At 36.4% G+C, this 22,277-nt stretch overlaps 1 protein-coding gene across 9 annotated transcripts in view; it reads right to left on the reverse strand.

Annotated features, from left to right (window-relative positions):
- RTN4 (reticulon 4) overlaps positions 1–22,277 on the reverse strand; it is a 69,774-nt gene that overhangs the window by 7,253 nt on the left and 40,244 nt on the right. For 8 of the 9 annotated variants that reach the window (XM_044663339.1, XM_044663337.1, XM_044663343.1 and 5 more), the window contains 2 exons: positions 5,943–6,150; positions 3,370–3,508 (listed from right to left, as the gene is read on the reverse strand). In XM_044663339.1, coding sequence (XP_044519274.1) covers positions 3,370–3,508; positions 5,943–6,150 — 347 coding nt within the window. Of the gene's footprint in view, positions 1–3,369; positions 3,509–5,942; positions 6,151–20,848; positions 21,008–22,277 lie in introns of those variants that run through there. The other variant, XM_044663346.1, reaches the window with a different exon arrangement.

Here is a 22,277-nt window from a genome sequence, read left to right on the forward strand (position 1 = left end):
GATAATCTACTTTAAAAATCCTATAGAATCAACTAATAATCAACGACATTAGCAAAGTTGCAGGATACAAAATAAACCCACATAAATTATCAGCCTTTCCATATATTTCCAACACATCTCAGCAGCAAGAGTTAGAAAGAGAAATTCCATTTAAAATCACCCTAGAGAATATAAAATACTTAGGAATCTATCTACCAAAACAAACACAGGAATTATATGAACACAACTACAAAACACTTTCCAAACAATTAAAACTAGATCTAAACAATTGGAAAAACATTGATTGCTCATAGTTAGGACTAGCTAACATAATAAAAATGACCATTCTACCCATTTAATTTACTTAATTTAGTGTCATACCTATTAAAATACAAAGAAACTTCTTTACTGAATTTGAAAAAATTGTAACAAAGTTCATTTGGAAGAACAAAAATCCAAGAATATCGAGGGAAATAATGGAGGGAAAAAAAAAACCATGAAGGAAGGTGGCCTAGCAGTACCAGATATTAAACCATACCATAAAGCAGTGGTCATCAAAATATGGTACTGGCTAAGAGACAGAAGGAAGGATCAGTGGAACAGACTTGGGGAAAAGTGACCTCAGCAAAACAGTCTATGAAAAAAACCAAAGAACCCAGCTTTTGGGACAAAAATCCACTAGTTAACAAAAACTGCTGGGAAAATTGGAAAACAGTATGAAAGAGATTAGGTTTAGATCAACATCTCACACCCTATACCAAGATAAATGGGTGAATGCCGTGAATATAAAGAAGGAAACTATAAGTAAATTAGGCAAACACAGAATAGTATACTTGTCAGATATCTGGGAAAGGAAAGATTTTAAAACCAAGCAAGAGTTAGAAAAAAATTACAAAATGTAAAATAAATAATTTTGATTACATTAAAGTTTCTGTACAAACAAAACCAATGCAACCAAAATTAGAAGGAAATCAACAAATTGGAAAAAATATTTATAACAAAAAATTCTGACAAAGGTCTAGTTATTCAAATATATAAGGAGCTAAATCAATTGTACAAGAAATCAAGCCATTCCCCAACTGATAAATGGGCAAGGGACATGAATAGGCAATTTTCAGATAAAGAAATCAAAGCTATCAATAAACACATGAAAAAGTGTTCTAAACCTCTTATAATTAGAGAAATGCAAATCAAAACACCTCTGAGGCATCACCTCACACCTAGCAATTGGCTAACATGACAGCAAAGTAAAGTAATAAATATTGGAGGGGATGTGACCAAATTGGGACTGCTGGTGGAATTGTGAACTGATCCAACCATTCTGGATGGCGATTTGGAACTATGCCCAGGGAGCTAAAGGACTGTCTGCCCTTTGATCCAGCCATAGCATTGCTGGGTTTGTACCCCAAAGAGATCATAGGGAAAAAGACATGTACAAAAATATTTATAGCCGCACTCTTTGTAGTGGCAAAAAAAAAGAGATCATTTTAATTTAGAAAAGGTTTCTGGGAGCCTTTCCAAAATGTTTCCAGGAGGCAAAACTTAACTTTACCCTGACTAAAGTTCACTACCCATTGTTAATGTGGTTTTCATTTTTTTGCTTGAGACTTTTTATAAATGTGAGTAACCACCCTTAAATTTTCTTAGATCAGAGTTGATTGGGGGCAGCTGGATAGCTCAGTGGATTGAGAGCCAGGCCCAGAGACAGGAGGTCCCAGGTTGAAATTTGGCCTCAGACTTCCTAGCTATGTGACCCTGGACAAGTAACTTTACCCCCATTGCCTACCCTTACCACTCTTCTGCCTTAGAAGCAATACATAGTATTGACTCTAAGATGGAAGGTAGGGGGTCTAAAAAAAATAAAAATTAAAAAAAAAATAAAGATATTAGAGTTGATTACTGTTTTCCCTGCTATGACTCATACAAATTCAATTTATAACCAACCAAGATTCTCAGAAAGGTGTCTTCCAAAACAATTTTCAGAAAACAGAAATAATGACTCCTTTTTTAAAGCACAATATAAACTGACTGATATTGTTCAAGGAAGACTAAGTCAGGTTGACTTGTGCCTTTTTTGCTTCTCAAAACACAAGCAAATGGAAACCATTTAAAGTCTGTCTAGGAGTCATTTTCCTCACCTATAAATTGACCTCACTAGACTAGCTGCCAGTCCAGACCCTAAAGTCCCTTCCTGTTCTAAAACCACTAAGTGAATTGTTCTTTATAATTTCTATAAACAATGTTTTAAATATTTTTCCTTTTTAAAAAATCTTCACATTAAGTTATTTCAAGATATATATTTTTTCTTACCCTGCTATTGACAAATATTTCTATATCTTAATTATTCTTATTTTATAAGCATTTTAAAAAATAAGATGAGTTTTAGAAAGCAATGTCGTGATTGAGTAGGCAAGAAATCTGATAGACATGATCAAAGATTTTTGGTCTATCTTTATATGAAAATGTTATTATTCCATTAACAAAGTTTTAAGTTATGTGCAGAAAGCAGTCTTCATTGGTCGATAAGGCTGAGGACGAACTATAAAACAGATATAACCAACATTTAGTAGCAATTGTTTCATATAAAGCAACCAGAAAGCCTGACCTTTGGTTTATTCTTAATGATGGACTAGGGAAAGACAAGGGAAAATAAAACCATCTCCGCCCTGCACTCAAAGCCTACAAATGTATCTTCCCATTTATGATCTTTCGGACATACCCTTTGTAGAAGTTGTCACCACTGAAAACAACCTGCTCCCCCACCCCCAAAACCCAAACACTCTTGTTCTGGAGGACTAGTTGTGCTCTAGGACTCCTGAGTATAAGAACTTATTACATTAAATCGCTTTAAAATCTTTTGTTTATACTATTTTAAAGGAAAGTTAATTTAAAAATTATAACCAAGTTATACTGGGACTCTCCCAAGAAATTATTTTATACTACTTTTCAATCTAAAAATGAGCTTCTCTCTACTTTGCTAGAAAGCCAAGACTATACTCATAGAACTAAGGATTATCCCCATGACATGACAAAGAACCTAAGAAGGACTTGAGGTCTCTGAGTCATAATGAGGACTACCCAGTGTAGTGGCCAGAGATCTGGTCTTGGAAACAAGAAGAACTCTGGAAAAGTGAGAGAACATTTCAGGGCTCCAGGTAGATTGCAGCGAAGGTTCTGACCTGTATTAATAGCAGAAGTTTCCTCCTCCAGGACCTCCCTCAATCAGAGAAATCACTGGGTTAGTGCCTGAGCCCATCTCCTTACACAAGGCAAAGACTGATTTACGTGAGGAATTATTTGAAGCTTCCAGAAGTGGTTTTTGTGACCAGAATTACAATCATTGAGAAATCAAATCTTAGTTTAGAAATATGTTGCAGTCAACAAACCTACCTTCAAAGAATCCACCAAATCATCCACTAAGAAGAGGCGCCTGAGTTCTTTGATGGTGCAGTTGACATGGCCGAGCGCAGAATTGCTGTACTTCTGAACCAAGGCCTCTGACACTGCGACTTCAGAATCCAAGTAGGCCCTGCCAGAGAAATGCACTCTCAGTTAGTGAGCAGGCTTCAACAAGCTCAGGGTTTGAATATATTCATTAATTTAGTAAGAAAAAAATCTGAGGGAAAACATGCCAATGAAATTCTAACACAATATATAAACTGAATAGTTCTGTGAATCACAAGGAGAGGTTTTTGATGATCCAATGGGAATGAACTTAATTCATATACTGAGTCATGAAAAAAACAATATAAAATTGTAATATAATTTTCCTAACATGTACTTACTTACTTTTAAGTTACTCCCTTTTAGTCTAAACTAAAGTTATATAGTGAGACAATCTGTCACTAAATGACAAATATAAAGTCATAATATCAATCCTAGTAAAACTTCTTATAAATTCAAATGTTTTACGTAGCTAAAATGAGTCAACAGTGTTAAATTTTGGAGAAAGACCCACAAGGAAGAAATTGGCTAACAGACATTTCATTGTTTTCAGTTTCAAAGAAGTAATGTGAAGATAGCAAAGCACGACAATGTAAGACAAGTATCAGCATTCTCTTAATTTATTACTTTACAGTAGTTCATTAAATAGTTTTATTTAAATGGTGTAAACCTTTAGTCAAGTCAAGGAATTTCACTTTCTACACTCTCTCGGGCCAACTACCCTAAAAAGAAGGAAGGTGTACTGTATGGGGACAGGGAGGAGGAGAGGGCGAGGCAAAAGGCAGAGCGCACTGTAGTATGACAATGACACTGGGCCCAGACTGAGTCTCGTACTACTGAGACTGAGGATGGAAATTGCAGGCATTTATCTCTAAGCCCATCTCTTCCGCCAGGCCTCCAGGTTGACTTCCTGTATACTGTCAATTTTCCCAATGTGGGTGACACAGACAAAACTAGTGAATGTAGTTTGTATTTGACCTATAATTGAACTATAGAGCCTCTCATCCAAGAAGTCAATGCTTTTAAAGATATAAGGAAGCAAAAATTAAGATTTATCTCCCCACTAAAAGCTCTAATTAAAAAAAAATAATAATCACTGCCTGCAAAGACAAATGAGGTTTATGTTAAGAAAGTATCCATATCAGTACAATATCAGTACAAAAATAGACCACACTTCCTCCCTAGCTTGCACAAAACTGGAGTACAACTATACTCATTTTTCAGTTCATATTTTAGGGTTAAGGATATTATTATAAAGTTTACCTTAACAAAGCTTTCATAGACTTCAGGTTCCTATATCTTATATTTATTATATAGTCTAGATATATATACTATACTTTTAGAAGTTATGCAACCTTAATATAGTTTAGAAAAGCCAGTGAATTTAATCATTAACTTTGACAAAGAGAAGGACAAATGGATCTTTCATAGTTTGAAAAGATTTTTTAGATAGTTTATCAATTATCAATTTAACAGTGTTCTAATTAAAAAGTTTAATAAATGAAATATCAGTCCATGAATGAACAGCTACTGGCATTCAAAAGAACCACCCCTTACCCCCAGAAAACAAAAACAAAAAACAAAACAAATAAACAAAAAACAGAAGACCTTGTCCTTATCCTAATAGAGCTGTGTGTGTGTGTGTGTGTGTGTGTGTGTGTGTGTGTGTGTGTGTAAAATACAACACATTTTCAAAATTCTTGGGAAGGAAAAAAGATTAAGACTTAGTTTGAAAGTGTTGGGTCTTCAGTTGTATCATCATACCAAGATAAGGACACAGAAGCAATAATTGTCTTAACTGGCCCAGTAATGAAAAGGAAGACAGAGTAAGATTGACTAGAGAATCTATGTTGGAATTTAACCTCTTGCTAATGCTAAGCCTATTAGAAAGACATACTTTCATTTTAAGGATGAAGAGGATGGGGGAATCAACTTATTACTGAAATCTGATCTAAGAAATATATGTTTCTAGCAGAGAAATAAAGGTCTAATTTAATATATGCTTTCAGTAATAAATAGCTCTTATCTTGGACATATTAAGATTTAAATTAAAATCTAATAACTCCAAGTATTATATTTTAAGATTGTTTAATCACTTGAAGTAGGAAAAATACAAGGAAAAAAAAAAGTAAAGCCACTTGAGAGAAATTCTCCGGCCTGGCATTCACCCAGCTCCACAGCCATGTTCCCAGGAGAAGAGAGAGCGAGGATGGAGCTATACAAAACTTGTATCTTCCCTATGTTAGCACTTAATGTGAGAAGGAACATGGGAAGCTGGGAAAGAGAGAGTTCTGGGGTTCAAAATTCTATCCACATAGATATATGAACAATCTTTTCCTTTATTTAGCTTTGAAATTACTTTTAAGAAATTATACAACTCATGGGCTCTAATTTAATTTTTAAAACAATATATACCTATAGATCTAATGATTATGAAAATAACACCAATATAAAGCAAAGTCAAAATGTATTATGCAATATTAGAAAATACGTTCCTTTTATGAAGGCAATCAACTCACCTGAAAGGATGACCTTCATCAGATTTCTGGATTGCCTGGATCACTCCCTTGTATACCCTAAAGCTGATAGTCACAGAGAGCAGGGCCAAGGCAATGTATGCTGTCACACTCACAATGCTGAATACTGTCAATGAAAGTAGCAGGAACAAGCTGGCACCGAATACCACTCCTGTCTTCTTAATGTCTCGCCAATAAAGAAGGTCAACAACTAAAAGTTTAAAAAGAAGTCTAAAATTAGCATGCATTGCTTTATCTACTGGATAAGTATTATTTAATCTATGAAAGCAATAAAAGATCTATGGCTACAAAAATAAGCTAAATCTAAAATGTAAATTAATCTTAGATAGGCCCTAGGATTTTAAGCCTAAAGCTGATATAGTAATTAAATAAATTGTCACTGTTCTTTTCATTGTTCCTCCCTAATAATGGGCATCATTCATTAATTCCTAATTATTCCGTTTTCAGTAAGATGGTACAACATTTAACAACAATCACAACCTATTTTAAATGTACAAAGGCTTTACACTTTGTATGTGAATACTGACATATACTCAATCAACACACATTTATAAGACATACTACCTAAAAATAACAGCTATGAATAAGACTGTTTTATTCACATCGAAAAATAAATAAGTCAATAGTTCTCAATATTAATCCCTGCTAACAGGTTTTTAAATTATCTACAAAGTTGCTTCTAGTTAAGTGTGGCTAATTAATATTTGACTACACTTAACTCTTTAGAAGTAATGTGATATAGTGGAAAGTCTGGAGAGACCTGGTTTTTGATCCCATCTGAAAAGACACTAACTACGATACAAGTAAACCGCTTTAAGCCACATTTTACCAACATGTAAACTGGGGGGGAAAAATACCTATTGTACTTCTATCAGAGTTGTTGTAATGCTCAAATAAGAATATATGAAATGTATTTTGCAAACTTTTAAACCATTATATAAATGCTAGCTATTATGATTTGTATGCTTATTAAGTTACCTATGTAAATGTGTTTATACACATAACTTTTTAGAATTCCTCAAAACATCATTTAAACAAATCAATTATCCCCTCATTTAGCCCTCTGCCCCATTAAACAAGTTGCCAATGTCTGTTCTAGTCAGGAGAAAGGAGCCTAAGAGGGGAAGGAAGCAGTAAGGAAGGTCCCTGGAGGCAGAGAATGCTTAGGTATTCTCTCAAACAAAGGGGCCTAGTACCACGGACAGATTGCTGACTGCATTCTCTTCCTAGTCCCTGGGGTTTCCCAGTGGCAATATTAACCTCTCAGGCCCAGGGAAATTAACTTTTATTGTGAATTCTCAAGTCGATCAAGAAGCAGGATGAGGATGTGCATCGGGGAACACCAAGCAGCAAGAAGACTTAAGAAGTCCAGGGTTTAGAGTTAAACTGGTTAAGAATGGCGTCAAGGCTACAAGTGAAGGGGTGAGAGTTTGGTCCCATCAGGGACTGTGAAGGAATGAATAATAGGTCTGAGAGGGCAAATTTTAGGTATGATGCAAAGGTTCCAAGTTTGAGAAATATTAGGGGTTCCTCCTGTAAGTAGGTCTTCAAGCAAAAGCTGGACAACACATAGAGGGAGTCATCATTTGGGTGGGAGAGGACTGAACCAGCTATCTGCCAAGTTCTCTTCCAGGGCTAAGATTCTATAGTTTGGTGAGATCACCATGATTTGATGAGAAATGAGCAAGAATTCTTCCCACTGTTCTTATTATCATAATCATATACAGTAAAATCTCAGTAGGAAATGGTCTGGGAGAAAAGGAAAATCTGATAAAATCGACGATTCGTACCCATGCACTGTGGTTTAGAAGAGGTTCTGCCAGACTTGATGTAATGCCTAAGTGAGACTCACTTCAGTTATTCTGTTTTCATGTGAAGGAGTAGCCGGTACATAAAGGGCAGAGAGCTGGGAAAGAGTTGGTAAGGATGCTTCGCTTCTGTACCAGTCACTGAGCTAAGGGTAGAAACTCCTCCCAGAAAAGGAAGAGAGCAAAGAGACAGGAGATGGAGGGAACCGTGCAGCCAGATCACAGCATGGTGGAGAGAAAATAGAAAAATGGTGGGGAAGATTTAAAAAAAAAAAAAAAGGCACGGTGTAAAGAGCTCCCAAGGCCAAATGGAGGCCTTTGTACTGGATTCTGGAGGGAATGGGGAGCCATCGGCTACTGAGGGGCAGGATGGGGGTGGAGTAACATGTTCAGAAAATCCCTGCTGCGGGGAGAATGTACTGAGATGGGAGAGATGGGAAGCCAAATGACAACAGCCCAGGTGAGAAGAGATGAGAGGCTGAAACAGAAGGGGAAGGAAAGAATGCCTTTCACCTAGCGCCTACTACATGCCAGGCACTGACCATCTTTTCCCAACAACCTGCAAAGTAGGGATTATTCTTATCTCCATTTTACAGTTGAGCAAAAAAAAAAAAAGCAAACAGAAGTTAAGTGACTTACCCAGAGTCAATTGGTTTTGAACTTGGTCTTCCAAACTCCAAGCCCAGTGCTCTATCACTGTGCCACCAGATAGCTCTACAAGAGCTATACTAGACATAACTTAAAGCAAATGATTTCAATTCAATAAGGTTAGTTAAGCACTGTTACATACAGGCACTGGAGATATAAAAACAAAAATCAAATGCTTCATGGATAGAGTACTAGACTTGGAGTAAGAAAGACCAGAGTTTAAATACTGCACCACTCAAGAAACAAAAAGTCCTGGGTTCAAATCCGACCTCAGTCATTCCCTAGTTGTGTGACTCTGGGCAAGTCTCTTAACCCTCACTGCCTAGCCTTTACTGCTCTTCTGCCTTGGAACAGATACTTAGTATTAATTCTAAGGCAGAAGGGAGGGGCTTAAAAAAATAAATCCTACACCAGTTACTTATTGAGTTGTTTGAATTGAGGTTGGTCACTTAACCTTTCTGGAAACTGAGTTTCTTCATTTATATAATGGAGGGATTAGACTCAATGGCCTATTATAAAGTACAATCAGCTCACAATCTATGAATCTAAGCAGTTTACATTTGATTGGAAGTATAGGGGAGGAAAAAAATATAGGATATACAGATAAGTAAATACATTTGCCATATTCAAGTTTATCTTGCTGCTGACTATAATAGGGTTTATGCTTTGAGGTTTGTGAAGCATTCAGAAATCTTATCTATGTTTACTCTCAAAACAACATTGGGAGCCAAGTGCTATTATTATTAATCCCCATTTTATAGACAAAGAAACTAAGACAGAGGTTAAGTGATCTGCTAAGTCACACAGCTAGCTCTGACACGAGGCCACCTATGAACTAAGGTCTTGGGTCCAGGTCCAGCTCTTTGTCTCCTGCACTACAGAATAAAATACGTATTATCAAATGAAGGTAGCAGCTACAATGAAATAACCAAATCTTTAAGTCAACACAAGCCTAACCGATTAACTTATTGACTGCTAGAATGTTTAGTCTAGGTCACAAAAGAGCTGTAATGAAGGCAGAAAAAGGTTGAACAAACTAAATTTATTCTACTAAACTGAGTAAAAAAATGTCGTCTCGTTGTCTTATAAAGACGACTAACCGGCAATGATGAAAAATGTTCTGGTCTACAATCATGTTAAGTTATTTGCTTATATAGGATTCTAAAAGTTTGGCAGGGCCACACACTCAAACTCAGTCTTCCCCGCCCCTGTTACAGGCAAACCCATGAGGGCTGCTCCCCTCCCCCTTTCCATATGCCCCGCCCCTCTGCCCAGCAGCCCAATGGGAGCACTTGGAGAGGGGCCCTCCCTCTACCCCCCACCTGATATCTGCATCTGCCAGAGCCTCTCCTTGGCACTCCCCACAGTGCTAGCCCTGTTCCCTAGGAGGCCAGGCCCCTATTCTCTGCATCCAGCCTCAGAGGTTACTTCCTTCTCCTATTTGGCCTCAGATCCCATTTTTGCTGTTGTTCAGTCGTGTCTGGCTCTTCAGGGCTCCATTTGAGGTTTTCTGGCCAAATGCAGTAGAGTGTTTTGCTATTTCCTTCTCCAGCTCATTTTACAGATGAAGAACTGAGTCCAACAGGGCTAAGTGACTCGTCTAGAGTCACACAGCTATTAATGTCCAAGGCTGGGATTAGAACTCAGAAGATGATGCCAAGCCCAGGGCTCTCCCCACTATACCACTGGCTGCCCTAGATCTCACTTAGCATGCACCCAACAAAGGGCACTTGAGACACCATTCCTCCCATGCACACATTCTCCAAGAATAACACCTGCTCAGACATAGTTATTCTATATTCCTTTCTATCTTATACCCTATTACTCAGTCAGTAACTCCTCTAGGTTGCCATGAACAGAGAGCTAGATAAATAAATACCAGGTCTATCCCCCCAATAGTTCTCAGCCTTCACCAGAATTCTCAAAATCTTAAGTTTGTAAATTCCATTGTTTGAAACTTGTTGCCCATTTTTCATAGAAATGCTAGAGACGGTAGCTAGGTTCCAAACCTGGCTCCAAAAACAGGCTACTAATATTATAAAAACCCAAATGACTCATGAAACACTATTTGTATGGAACTAAGCATTTATAGATTGATAAAAAACCACATCCTCTCCCCACTTAAATCTTCCCCTCAAAACCATGCATACATACATACAGTTGCAGTTAGTTCACTGGCAATACTTTTTTTGGGAACTAGGAAAACGGTTTTTACAGGACAGAAACTAGGTAGGTAGATGGCAAGGGAAGTAGGAGGATAAGGATGTGAAAGATATGCAAGTTGAGATTCTTTTTAGCCTGTTTTAAAGAGGCAACCAAAAATCTTGGATTCTTCTAGTAACAAGTTTTTCATGGCACTTTTGGTAAAGTTTTATGGCTATTGTTGAGATTGTTGAGTTTTAAAAATTGGTAGGAAATGAGCTACAAAATGGTGAAAAGAAAAGGGGCAATGGCATGAAAAATACGAGAAAAAAGGATTAGAATTGAGAAAGAAGAGCCATCATGAGATGGAAACAGTCGGATCTGCAGTGCTAAATGCTTTGGAGAGGGCAAGAAAGAAATCAGCAGCAGTGTGAACGAAAAGAGAATTACAGGCCTGAACCTACCCTAGGAAGGCCAATTGTACCAACATCAAGGCAAAATTGGGCATTTAGATCATGTCTCACAGATTAGTCTGATATTATAATTGATAATGAAGTAAAGCAAAATATTTCAGAAAGGTAATTTGGTCTTTAGCATTTCCTTAGTTTCTAGCTGACATTTTAATTCTTGAAATAAATTTATTCAAAGCTAAGGTTTAATTTATAGCTGTGCTCTTTGTGGTGGTAAAAAACTGGAAAATGAGGGGATGCCCTTCAATTGGGGAATGGCTGAACAAATTGTGGTATCTGCTTGTGATGGAATACTATTGTGCTCAAAGGAATAATGAACTGGAGGAATTCCATGTGAACTGGAAAGACCTCCAGGAACTGATGCAGAGTGAAAGGAGCAGAACCAAAGAATATTATACACAGAGATGGATACACTGTGTTACAATCGAATGTAATGGACTTCTGTACTGGCAGCAATGCAATGACCCAGGACAATTCTGAGGGATTTACAGAAAAGAACGCTACCCACATTCAGAGGAAGAACTACAGGAGTGGAAACACAGAAGAAAAACAACTGGTTGTACACATGGGTTGACAAGGACATGATTTGGGATGTAGAGTCTAAAGGACCACCCCAGTGCAACTATCAATAATATGGAAATAGGTCTTGATTGATGAAACATGAAACAGTGGAAATGCGCATGCCTGGGAACAGAGAGGAGGGGAGAGTAAGAAAAAGAACCATGGAACCACGGAAAATTTTTATAAAAAATAAAATAAAAATTTATAGGGGAAAAAAATTTAAGATTTAGATTAAGATTTAAGGCCAAAATTAAGAAGCACACAGAACTTAAATATAGAGCTGAGAGGGCCCTTAGAAAGTCAGGTACTTCAAATCCCCACTTTTTAAAGCAGGCCTATGCTGGAAAAAACTTGTACCTTTCAGTCTGAGTGAACAAGTAACAAGAGACCAGAAATAATCTAATGATGAAACTACCCGAAACTTACTCTGAGTCCAACAATTATGCATAAAATTTACACCATATTAATTTCTTAAATCTGAACACAAGGAATCTTGTCCTAAAAGATCCTATTTTGACCTTTAAAATCCTCTTCCTTTCTAACCATCATTTTTCAAAGAAAAAAAAAAACAACTATAAATCTGTTAAATTTTGAAGGAGCAAAATATTTTCTAAAGCAAATAGTTCAGCATTTAAATGTACTCAGTGCACTGAACTGAAATCTTTTCTCCAAAGCAGGTTTTCCTGGACCATTTTAGAGTAAGTGCAGCTGCTTACACTTGGTAATCACAAACCGTCATCTGGCATAACTAAAAATAGTCCCAGGAGGCATGCCTTACATGCAAAAGTCGTCCAATTACATTGTCTCACATTGGCCATTTATTGAAGCTTTTGTTTTTATTAATTGTCAAGTCACATTAAAGCTTTATTCCAAAAATACTTAAGAATTTCCCCTTCTCAAAAATTATACTGTCTCAAAAGGAAAAGGTAAAGAAATTGTAAATGATAAGCTTTTAATAACTAAAGTACACAGTACTGCTCAGGTAAAATTTACTTTGCATTGAGCATTTTTCTACATATCTACAACTCATGTGTTACTGAAGAGTTTCTCTAATTAAAAGGAGTCATGTTTTTGTCAATTTTGACAGTCATTTTTGCATGCAATAGTAAAGAACCAGAAATAAAATAAAAGTCTATTAAATGGGGAATGGTTAAATAAACTTTGGTCCATGAACATAATGGAATGTTAATGTAATAAAAGAATGACAGAATCCAGAAAAGCACTAAGATGTAAGTGAAATGAAGCAGAGTAACTCAGAACCAGAAAAATAACATACAAAAATAACAAGTGATGGAAAAAACCACCACAAAAATCACACATTTTTGTTTGCATTACTTAAAGGAGCTTGGCCAAACTGGATTAAAATGTTCTTGGGAAACATTTGACAAAATAAATAAAAATATAAGATATCAATGATATCACATTTTTAAATCTAAATCCATGAGATCTACCAGGACTGTTTGGTACAGATCAGTGGGCCCTACTTCTATTTGAGTTTGACACCACTAGATTAGACCAACTGTGTAGAGAAGATCCATATAGGAGGAAACATAGTTGTGGAGGCACCAAGGGATCTTTTCAAGATATCTGAAGGAGAAAATGTAGCCACGCCATGCAAAAAGGGTACTTCAGACCTTAATACTAAAATAAGTAAACTGAAAGAACACCAACATCTACCTACTGACCAATATCCTTATCTTTTCATCTATATAAAATTTTATAAGAATCACCTCCACAGCCATATTTAGTAAATAACAGGCAGGCTTTTGAAAGCAATATCCCATTACGTAAACAACACCTTAACCATCATATAAGTGACTATAAGATGCAGAAAATTAAAGATTCCATTTTTGCTTATTACTGTTTGATAAAGGTTTTTTTTTAAGTATTTGATGTGATGAAATAAAAATACCACCTTGAAGGTTCTCTTCCAACAAGGTCTATCATTCAAGATCTCTTAAAGATCCAAGAAAAAACATGATCTAGACCAATGACTTATGTTGTATAAGTCCCCAAAGGACATGGGAAAAATAATTTAACTGAAATTTATATAACACCTCCTTTATTATTATTTCTATCATTTATGTAATGCTTCAGGTTTTGCAAATTGCTTTATAAATATTCTCATTTGATCCTCACAATAATCTGGGGAGATAGGCACTATAATTATCCTCATTTTACAGGGGAAACAGAGGTAGAAAAAAGGTCAAGTGACTTGGCCAGAGTCATTCAGTCAAAAAAGCATTTGAAACTGGATTTGAACACAGGTCTTCATGAAACCAGATCAAATGCTCCATCTCATGTGTCAACAAGCTACCTACTTGCCTAATGTTATCATATCCGATACATTAACTTGTTATGAGGAAAGCATTACAGGTATTATCCTCCCACATGAGAAAAAGTAAAAGGCTCAGTATCAGAGATAGGCTATAAACGCAGATCTCTCCTGAGCAGTTTCCCACATTACCACACTGCAACCTCAGATAGAGATTAGTTGTGTAAATAACTAGCATCACCATCAAAAGGATGTTCTCAGAACTTTTCCCCTAAAAATCATTGCTTTCCAGCAGTCAAAACATACAAGACAAAAGTGACTGAATAAAAATAATTTAGAAATCACAACTTCACCATACAAATGCCTAAACCTTTTATTTAAATCTTGGCTTAAGGCTAAATAAGAACTTTTATCTGTGCTCATTGGTATATGGCATTGACGCACAAGACGTCTTACAGTACTTTAACACACTACTCACCATTCCACTAAGGAAAACGCAGTAGAATGCCTAAAATCAATTCCCTGCTCCAATTTTTAGAAAACACTGTGATTTATAATAATAATTTATAATTTATAAATTAACAGCTAATTCAGTAGCAACCACATTAGACAATTGCTACAATACAGCACCAGAAGACAAATTATCATTTCTTCATTTAGAGTGATCATATTTCTCTAAAAGAATATATGATATTGTTATTTTTTAAGTCACCACTTGTAGTTTTCTGGATGTCCTTTTGGTTCACCCTTTTATTTTCCAGCTCCATTTTATAAAAAGATATCAATGAATAGGATATAAAGTAATTTCATCACCTTTATATTGGTCTATTCAGATAACAAAGGAATAAAAAAAAAAAAAAAAAAAAAAAGAAAGCCAATTAAGATAAGGGGTATGGCTACAAATTCGAATCTATTTGCTTTTCTCTTCCTATCCCTACAGTTTAGGGTAATACTTTGCACAGAGTAAGTGATTAATAAATGCTTTTATATTCATTCATTTTTCTAAACCTATCCTGTGGCTTGGGCATTTTAATGATATTGAGTACAATTCAATACCACAGATATAAGTTTAAACAATTTCCACTTATAAAGGTAGCTCTCATATATACAAACATGAAAACATTTCTTTCAACAAAAGCATTTATTTATTTTTGTTCTGCAAAAACCTAGACATTCTATTTTTTTAAACCCTTGCCTCCTATCTTAAAATCAATGCTATGTATTAGTACCAAGGCAGAAGTGTGGGAAGGGTTAGACAATGGGGGTTAAGCAAGTGGCCCAGGGTCACACAACTAAAAAGCATCTGAGGCTAATGTTTGAACCCAGGACCTCCCATCTCTAGGTCTGGCTCTCAATCCACTGAGCCACTTCTCTGCCCCACTGAACCCAGACATTCTATTAATCAGTAACTGGTACAGAAAACTTTTTAGAGTACTCTTGTGATATTAATTGAAAACAAAGAAATAGAAGCCTTCAAGTTAGCGTGTGAACTAATATAAGTTGTTATTAGGCTGGGGAATGGAATGGAAAACTTTGTGTGGAAACTTCTGACCATGTGACTGCAGTAGGTAAAGTGCCTAAGCTTGGTGTCCAGAAAACCTGGATTCAAATTCTACCTCAGACTTTAATAACTGTGATCCCAAATACATCACAATATTGGTGTGTCTTGGACAATTCCCTAAGATTATCTACAAGTCACGCATAGAATGAGGTCTGCCCTAGGAGTTCCCTACACAAAAAGTGGCTTTTTAATGACAATTCTTACATCATTGCCACTTTCTCTCCCTCCCATAAGAATTAGACAGGTGATTGACAACTATAAAGTTCTTTGAGATTAAACGAATGTGTATATATGTGTGTATATATCATGAGAAGACAAAGCAGTGTTTTATACCAACTCACATAAAGGCGCCAAGTATAAATTGGACTAAAAACAAAATAAAAAACATGAAAACCCCATATCCAAGTTGTTTTTTAAAGGTATGTTGACTTGCTGTAAGCCTCAGCTAGAGTATTTTTTACATTACATAGCAGAGCCTGCCCCAGACAGCCAGGTACTTTGGGAGAGGGGCTTGGTATCCCCAGCAGCAAACATGTGTATACAGATTTCTCATTCAACAGCTGTTTCCCCCATCCAAATCCTGGTGGGGCCAGCCTGAGGGCAAAGGAATGAAAGAGAAGTCCAGGGAGACCAAAGGACAGTCTGAATTCCATCCCCCTGCTCCTTCCCAAGGCCAAGAGTGTAACTAATCCTGGAGGATGGATAAAAATGACCCTCCTGGCCCAGGAGGCAGCCTCACTCCAACACTCTCAAGATTTTACTATGACCTTGGAACACAGCAGAAGTTGTCAAACCTGCCTCTTCCACACCGGCCATACACTCTGCCTTTAGATGCAGAGCAAGAACCACAAAAAAAGATTTAGTCATTGATACAAACATAAAAAACATTTTAATGTGATTCCAAAAGAGTTACTATTTAAATTCAAGAAGAAACTAGAGTAAAATTAAGACTGCCCACTTCCCTGTCTCTGAAAAATAGGAAGCCACTTACTGGAGTCGCATAGTGGCAAAAGAACTGCATAATTGAAGACCTGGATCCCAAGCCAATTATTAGCCTTCCGTTGCACCACACAAGTTACTTTACCTCTCAGAAATTCAGTTTCCTTGTCTATAAAATGGGAGGGAAAGGGAAAACATCTCACTTTGCAGGGTGGAAGGAAGGGGTGGGGGTGTCTTCCTGTAGGTGTAAAACATTGCATCTACTATTAGACAGTAGATTATTCGCTAGTTTTGTTGAACTGATTTCCCCCTCTTTTATAAATTCTTTGCTACAAGGAATTGAAAGGAGGGGCTGTCAAAATTTCTAAGTAGTGATGTAAAAGTGACATGTCACTTTTTTAAAATAAAAGAGCTGAATCTTACAGAACTCAAGTTCTATGATTCTAAAGCTACCTAAGTTATTTAACTGCTTACTAGTCTAGAATTTGGAGAAATTGAAAAAAATCTCCTAATTCTTCTTGCTCAGCAAATGGCACGTAGGAAAAAAAAATTATAAAAACATACTGCTTAATACTAGTCATCACTTCTATCTCCCCTAATATATTTTTCTAACTTCTCCCATGCCATCCACATCATATGAAAGCAATATCAATATTACTCTTTTTTGAGCTGTGATTCTAGTCAGTTAATTAAGCCACTTGCAATATGTATTTATTACTTATACTATGTGGAAGGCACTGAAAGAATAAACACTTCACATCCAGTTGGAGTTTAAACAATATGCATAAAGACATCATGTTCCTCTATTAGCTAGAGAAGACATTTAACAGGACTCTAAAAATCAGGTTTGAGAATTTAAGGCAAGAATACTCAATCAAATATTTTTATTATTTCTAAACAGGTTTCTTCTAGATCTCCATGTTCTCCTCCCAAGGTACATGAATATTCCCACCCAATTGGAAAAAAAAAAATAATGCAACCAGAAAGAGTTTACCCTCCACCTTGTCAGGGTGAGCTTCACAAGTCACTGTGTGCACATACACACACACACACACACACACACACACACACACACACACACACACACACACGGAAGCAGGAACCTTAGCTTCAATTCAGTAGCTTCTCCCCTCAGGAGCATATGGGACCCATGCTCTAAGACAGGGATTCCCAAAGTGGGCACCACCGCCCCCTGGTGGGTGTTGCAGCCATCCAGGGAGGTGGTGATGGCCACAGGTGCATTTGGGGGAGGTGAATAGTTTAGGTCAATAAATAGTTTCATAATTTCAAAGTTCAAGGTTTCTAATTTACACCTTTCTTTACTATATTTGACGAAAAAGTAGAAACATCAATACATATATCTTTCCTATTAGTTGCTATTAAAATTAAAAAAATAATAATTTCCAGAGGGCTCTAAGTAATATTTTTTCTGGAAAGGGGGCAGTAGGCCAAAAAAGTTTGGGAACCACTGCTCTAAGAGAAGTGGGTTTTCAGGGGAATGACTTACTGAAATTACATGAAAAAAAGTCTCACAGCATGTCAAAATAAATTAATGTTAGAAGCACTTTTTTGGTCATCCCTCCTCGAACTCCACTCATTAGCTACCAGTGATGTCCCAAAGCACTTTACAAACATTACTTCATTTGATCCACACAACCCTGGGAAGTGGACTTTATACTATCCTCACTTTACAGATGAGGAAACTGAGGCAGAGGTGGACTGACTTCCCTAGAATCACATATACATACAGTTAATGTCTATGGCAGGATTTGAGCCCAGGTCTTCCTGGCTACCAAATACTGTGCTTTATCCACCAAACAACCTAGCTACCAGCCACTAAACCTATCTTCTCCCTTTCTGTAGCTTTGAGTCCCATATATGCATCTGCCTGATGGATAATTCTCATTCAGATAACACAATGTACCTTAATCTCAATAAAATTAAAATTAAAGATATTACCATCCCTCTCTAAAGCCAGTTTCAGAAATTAGTTTTCCTACCTGTCAGTCAATAAACATTTATTAAGCACCTACTAAGGCACTATGCTAAGCACTGGAGATACAAAAAAAACAAGCTATGTGCAGGATAAATAGGAAATCCCCCAGAGAAGGCAGGCCCTCCAGTTAAGAGGGGATTGGAAAGGCTTGCTGTAGAAGGCGGGATTTTAGCTTGGACTTGAAGGTGGAGAGAAGAGTAAAGCCACCACCCCCATAGGTGACAGCCAGAGAAAATGCCTGAGCCTGAGCAATAAAAGGTCTTGCCTGTGGAAGAGGGAGGGGGGCACTGTCATTTGACTGAAGAGGACATGGTGGGAACTAAGAAGGCTGGAAAGGTAGGAAGGGGCTAGGAAGGCTGTCCAGTGCCCAGCATAGTCTTTTGTAGTTAATCCTGAAGGCCAAAGGCAGCCACTGGATTTCAGTGAACTGAGGGGAAACAAGGGGAGGAGAGTGACATGCTCAGGATTGGGCCTTCAGAAAATCATTTTGGTGGTTAAATGGAAAATGGATCGGAGTGGGGAGTGGCCGGCTGACCTAATATACTGCTGCAATAGACCAGTCATGGGCCTTTGGGGTCTGCACACCAGAGTGGGGGGTGGTATCTTTGTTTTATAGTCCCTCAGGGCCTAAAACCTTTTGTGTCATTTCTGAGTCATTCCTCCAGCCTCACATTCATTTTCATTATCTGTTCCTTCCTTTTCTATTCCTCTGCCCAAGATCTCACAAATCCTGAACTTTCCCTTATCTTTCTGCCTGATTCTCACCCCATCTATCAATGCCCATTTAATCTCAACTTCTTAGAATTCCTATAGTACTTATTAGGTTGTCATAGTCAAGGGTCTGATCTGGCACAAATAATGAGGATTTCAAAACCAATTTTAAATCCACCAAAAGGTTTCCCTTTGGATTCTTAGCCTATTCATGTCTCAGATTCAGAAAGAAAGTTATTAACAGGTATAACCTAAAAACTTAAAATGTTATTACTCAAAGATGGTAAAGTAATTTACTACACATTATGTGTTGTTGGTATTATAAATTAATATAAAACTATTACATATCTTAATAACTAGAGGTGGACCTAAAGTTTCCTCTATTGGGGGACTTAGTGGAAGACTGTAGTATAGGCAATTAGCCTTGGTTCCAAGTTCTTCATTTGATACAGACTAACCTTTTTGACCATGAGTGAGGTGAGTCTCTTAATCTCTCAGTGTCCCCAGGCGACTCTCCAAGATTAGAAATTACAGGAGTGGATGATCTGCATCAGTGGATGGAGTTTCCACAAAGGAATCCCTAACATGCTATCCCCACCAAAAATTTATTTAAAGGGCCTTTTGTCTGTTAAGATTCCTCATTGGCAATGCTTTGGTCATATAAGGTTAGGGAAACAAAATTCTCTCCCTCATTAAAAAGGAATTTAACATTCAATCAACATAAATCAATTATTTTTATCCCTAAATATGAACTCATCTTTCCCAAAAATTCTTTTTACCAGATTAATCGAAGAAGAGATTTTATCCTGAATGCCATGGTTATTAGCTCTCCAAAATTTACAATTGTACTCACAATCACCAAACCCTATCATGCCAGCATTTAAGACATTTTATTCTTGAGAATGAAAAATAACTTAATGATTCCTTACTACACATTTATAAAATGTTTAACTGAGCATAATTTAAAAAAGACAATTAGAATTATGAAATGATGTTCTGCAAGGCCTTCTTTAATTCTATCAATTTTGAAGACAATTTTTAAGAGCAAGGCTGAAGAGGCCTAGCATTTTCAGCTTTCTCCTTTAAACAGTATTTACCTAACAACTCACAGATAGTTATAAAATGAAAAAGTTTAAAGGGTTAAATTCTTACACAATGATCCACTAAGACTTAAAGGGGTCTAAGCTTAGGAGGGGAGGAAAAGGGACAGAGATCACTGATTGGTTATTACAAGGACAAAGGTTAGTAAGTATAGACATTTATTTAAAACAGTTCTTGCCAATCATATTTTTAAGATTTCAAAACATATAATTATAATCTGATTAGAGGACTTAACAATTGCCAATGCTAACATCTAAAATATTAAAGGAAAATGAGACAAGTACAAATGGCACAGACCAACGTAATTTCAATGATATGTGTTTAATTAAGAAATAGAAATGTTCACCAAAATTCAAAGATAAGTTACCAAGGAAAGTGAACAAATCAGCTTAGAACTACACTGATCAAACAGTACAAGGTTAAAGCAATAATCTAAGCCAAATGGCAATGAAATGTTTAGAACAAGCTATTTTATATCGAACAGCATAAGGTACAAACATACACTGCGTGGCTATTATGCTTTAATCCTCTATAAGATGCATATTTGGTTTTTAATTTCAATCCTTTTCAGTTTCATTTTCAGTAGAAAAATCTAACCTGCAAGCTGCGATCAACTGAACGACATGGCTGGTTACATACAAAAGCATAAGAAAAGAACATTTCAAAGCCGATTTACCCTTGTCCTTCCAGTTTTTCTGCTGACCATCCATGGCTCCCCAAAGATCTGGCTGACAACTGGGATTATCAATTATGCATACCAACAGAAAAGCTGCAAAAACAACAATCTCCTGCCTGAGATCTGAAACATCAGTTTCATCCAGAGAGGTCTGCAGTCTTATGTGCTGCACAACTACTGCAGGACTTGAGTCACCTGACGTCTTCTGGGTGTGGAGCAGACTGACGCAGTGCAATCTGTAACTAGGCTACTAATACCTCAGCACTAATGCCTGCATTCAATCTGCTTATTATTCTAACCATTTGCTGGTGCTCGGACCAAAAAGAATCTATTAGTCGGTGGCAGCAGTCTATGAATCGACATAAAGGAAACCTGACCTTCCTGATGGCAGAAATGTTACTGACAACATGGAAATACACTATGTCTGGGGAATGCTTTTGTCAGATTGTTACGTTATGATGCTGGTTATGAGACTCTGCTTAACCTGTAAACTGATTATCATAAGAGCTGTACCTTATACAATTAAAATCAGCTGATCCAACAAAAGGTCGGAGTTTTACATTTCAAAACTATAAAGTCCAGAGTTTCTTCCTGCTCTAAGTTTATTATAGCTTAATATTTAGCATTTAATAAACTTAGGTGGATCTAAGAAGCTACTCACAATTATCAAGAAATTTTAAGTAATATTGAATAGATAAATGCTGTTTTATCATCATGATGCTTTTTAGAACCAGAATTCCTTTAATTACATTTAAAATTCGCTCACTTTGTCCTTTATTCAAAATATAAAATTAGATGATGGCACTTACAGGAATATATTCTCGGTATAGCTACCCAATAATGTAAAACAAACGCTTTTTTAAAAAAATCATTCATCTATCCACAAATTATTTACAGAGGAAAGGATAATCCACATACTAAGAATCCATTAGTAACCTTTAGAAATTGCTATGAGAACACATAAAGATTTATTATTAACATTTAACTATTAACATTTAAACACAAAGCCTTGTATCAAAATTTCATAAGTTAAATTTCACTAAATTAACAGAATGCCTTTACTCCACATATAATATAAACTTGTCATATATAACTAATTACAGCCATAAATATTGCTTTTAAATAAGTACAAAGACCAAACGAAATTAAATTAAAATTTAGCCTTTACAAATTAAAGAAATACATGAAATGACAGTGTTTCATGAAATATAATCTATGATTGAAAGTTTGCTCAGATACCACACTCAGTAAATTAGAACATTTCTGGAACTTACTAGAATAATGTGGGTTGGCAAATCCTTAAATATCAAATGTGACAAATATCCAATGACTCATTTCTTGCTTTCCTACCACTCTACCAAATATAATGCAAAAAAAGAATGCTATAAAATTAAGTTTCACCCTCAGTGCAACAAAATGTATCCATAAA

The sequence above is a fragment of the Gracilinanus agilis genome, chromosome 2 (assembly GCF_016433145.1).
Source record: "Gracilinanus agilis isolate LMUSP501 chromosome 2, AgileGrace, whole genome shotgun sequence".
Lineage (NCBI taxonomy): Eukaryota > Metazoa > Chordata > Mammalia > Didelphimorphia > Didelphidae > Gracilinanus > Gracilinanus agilis.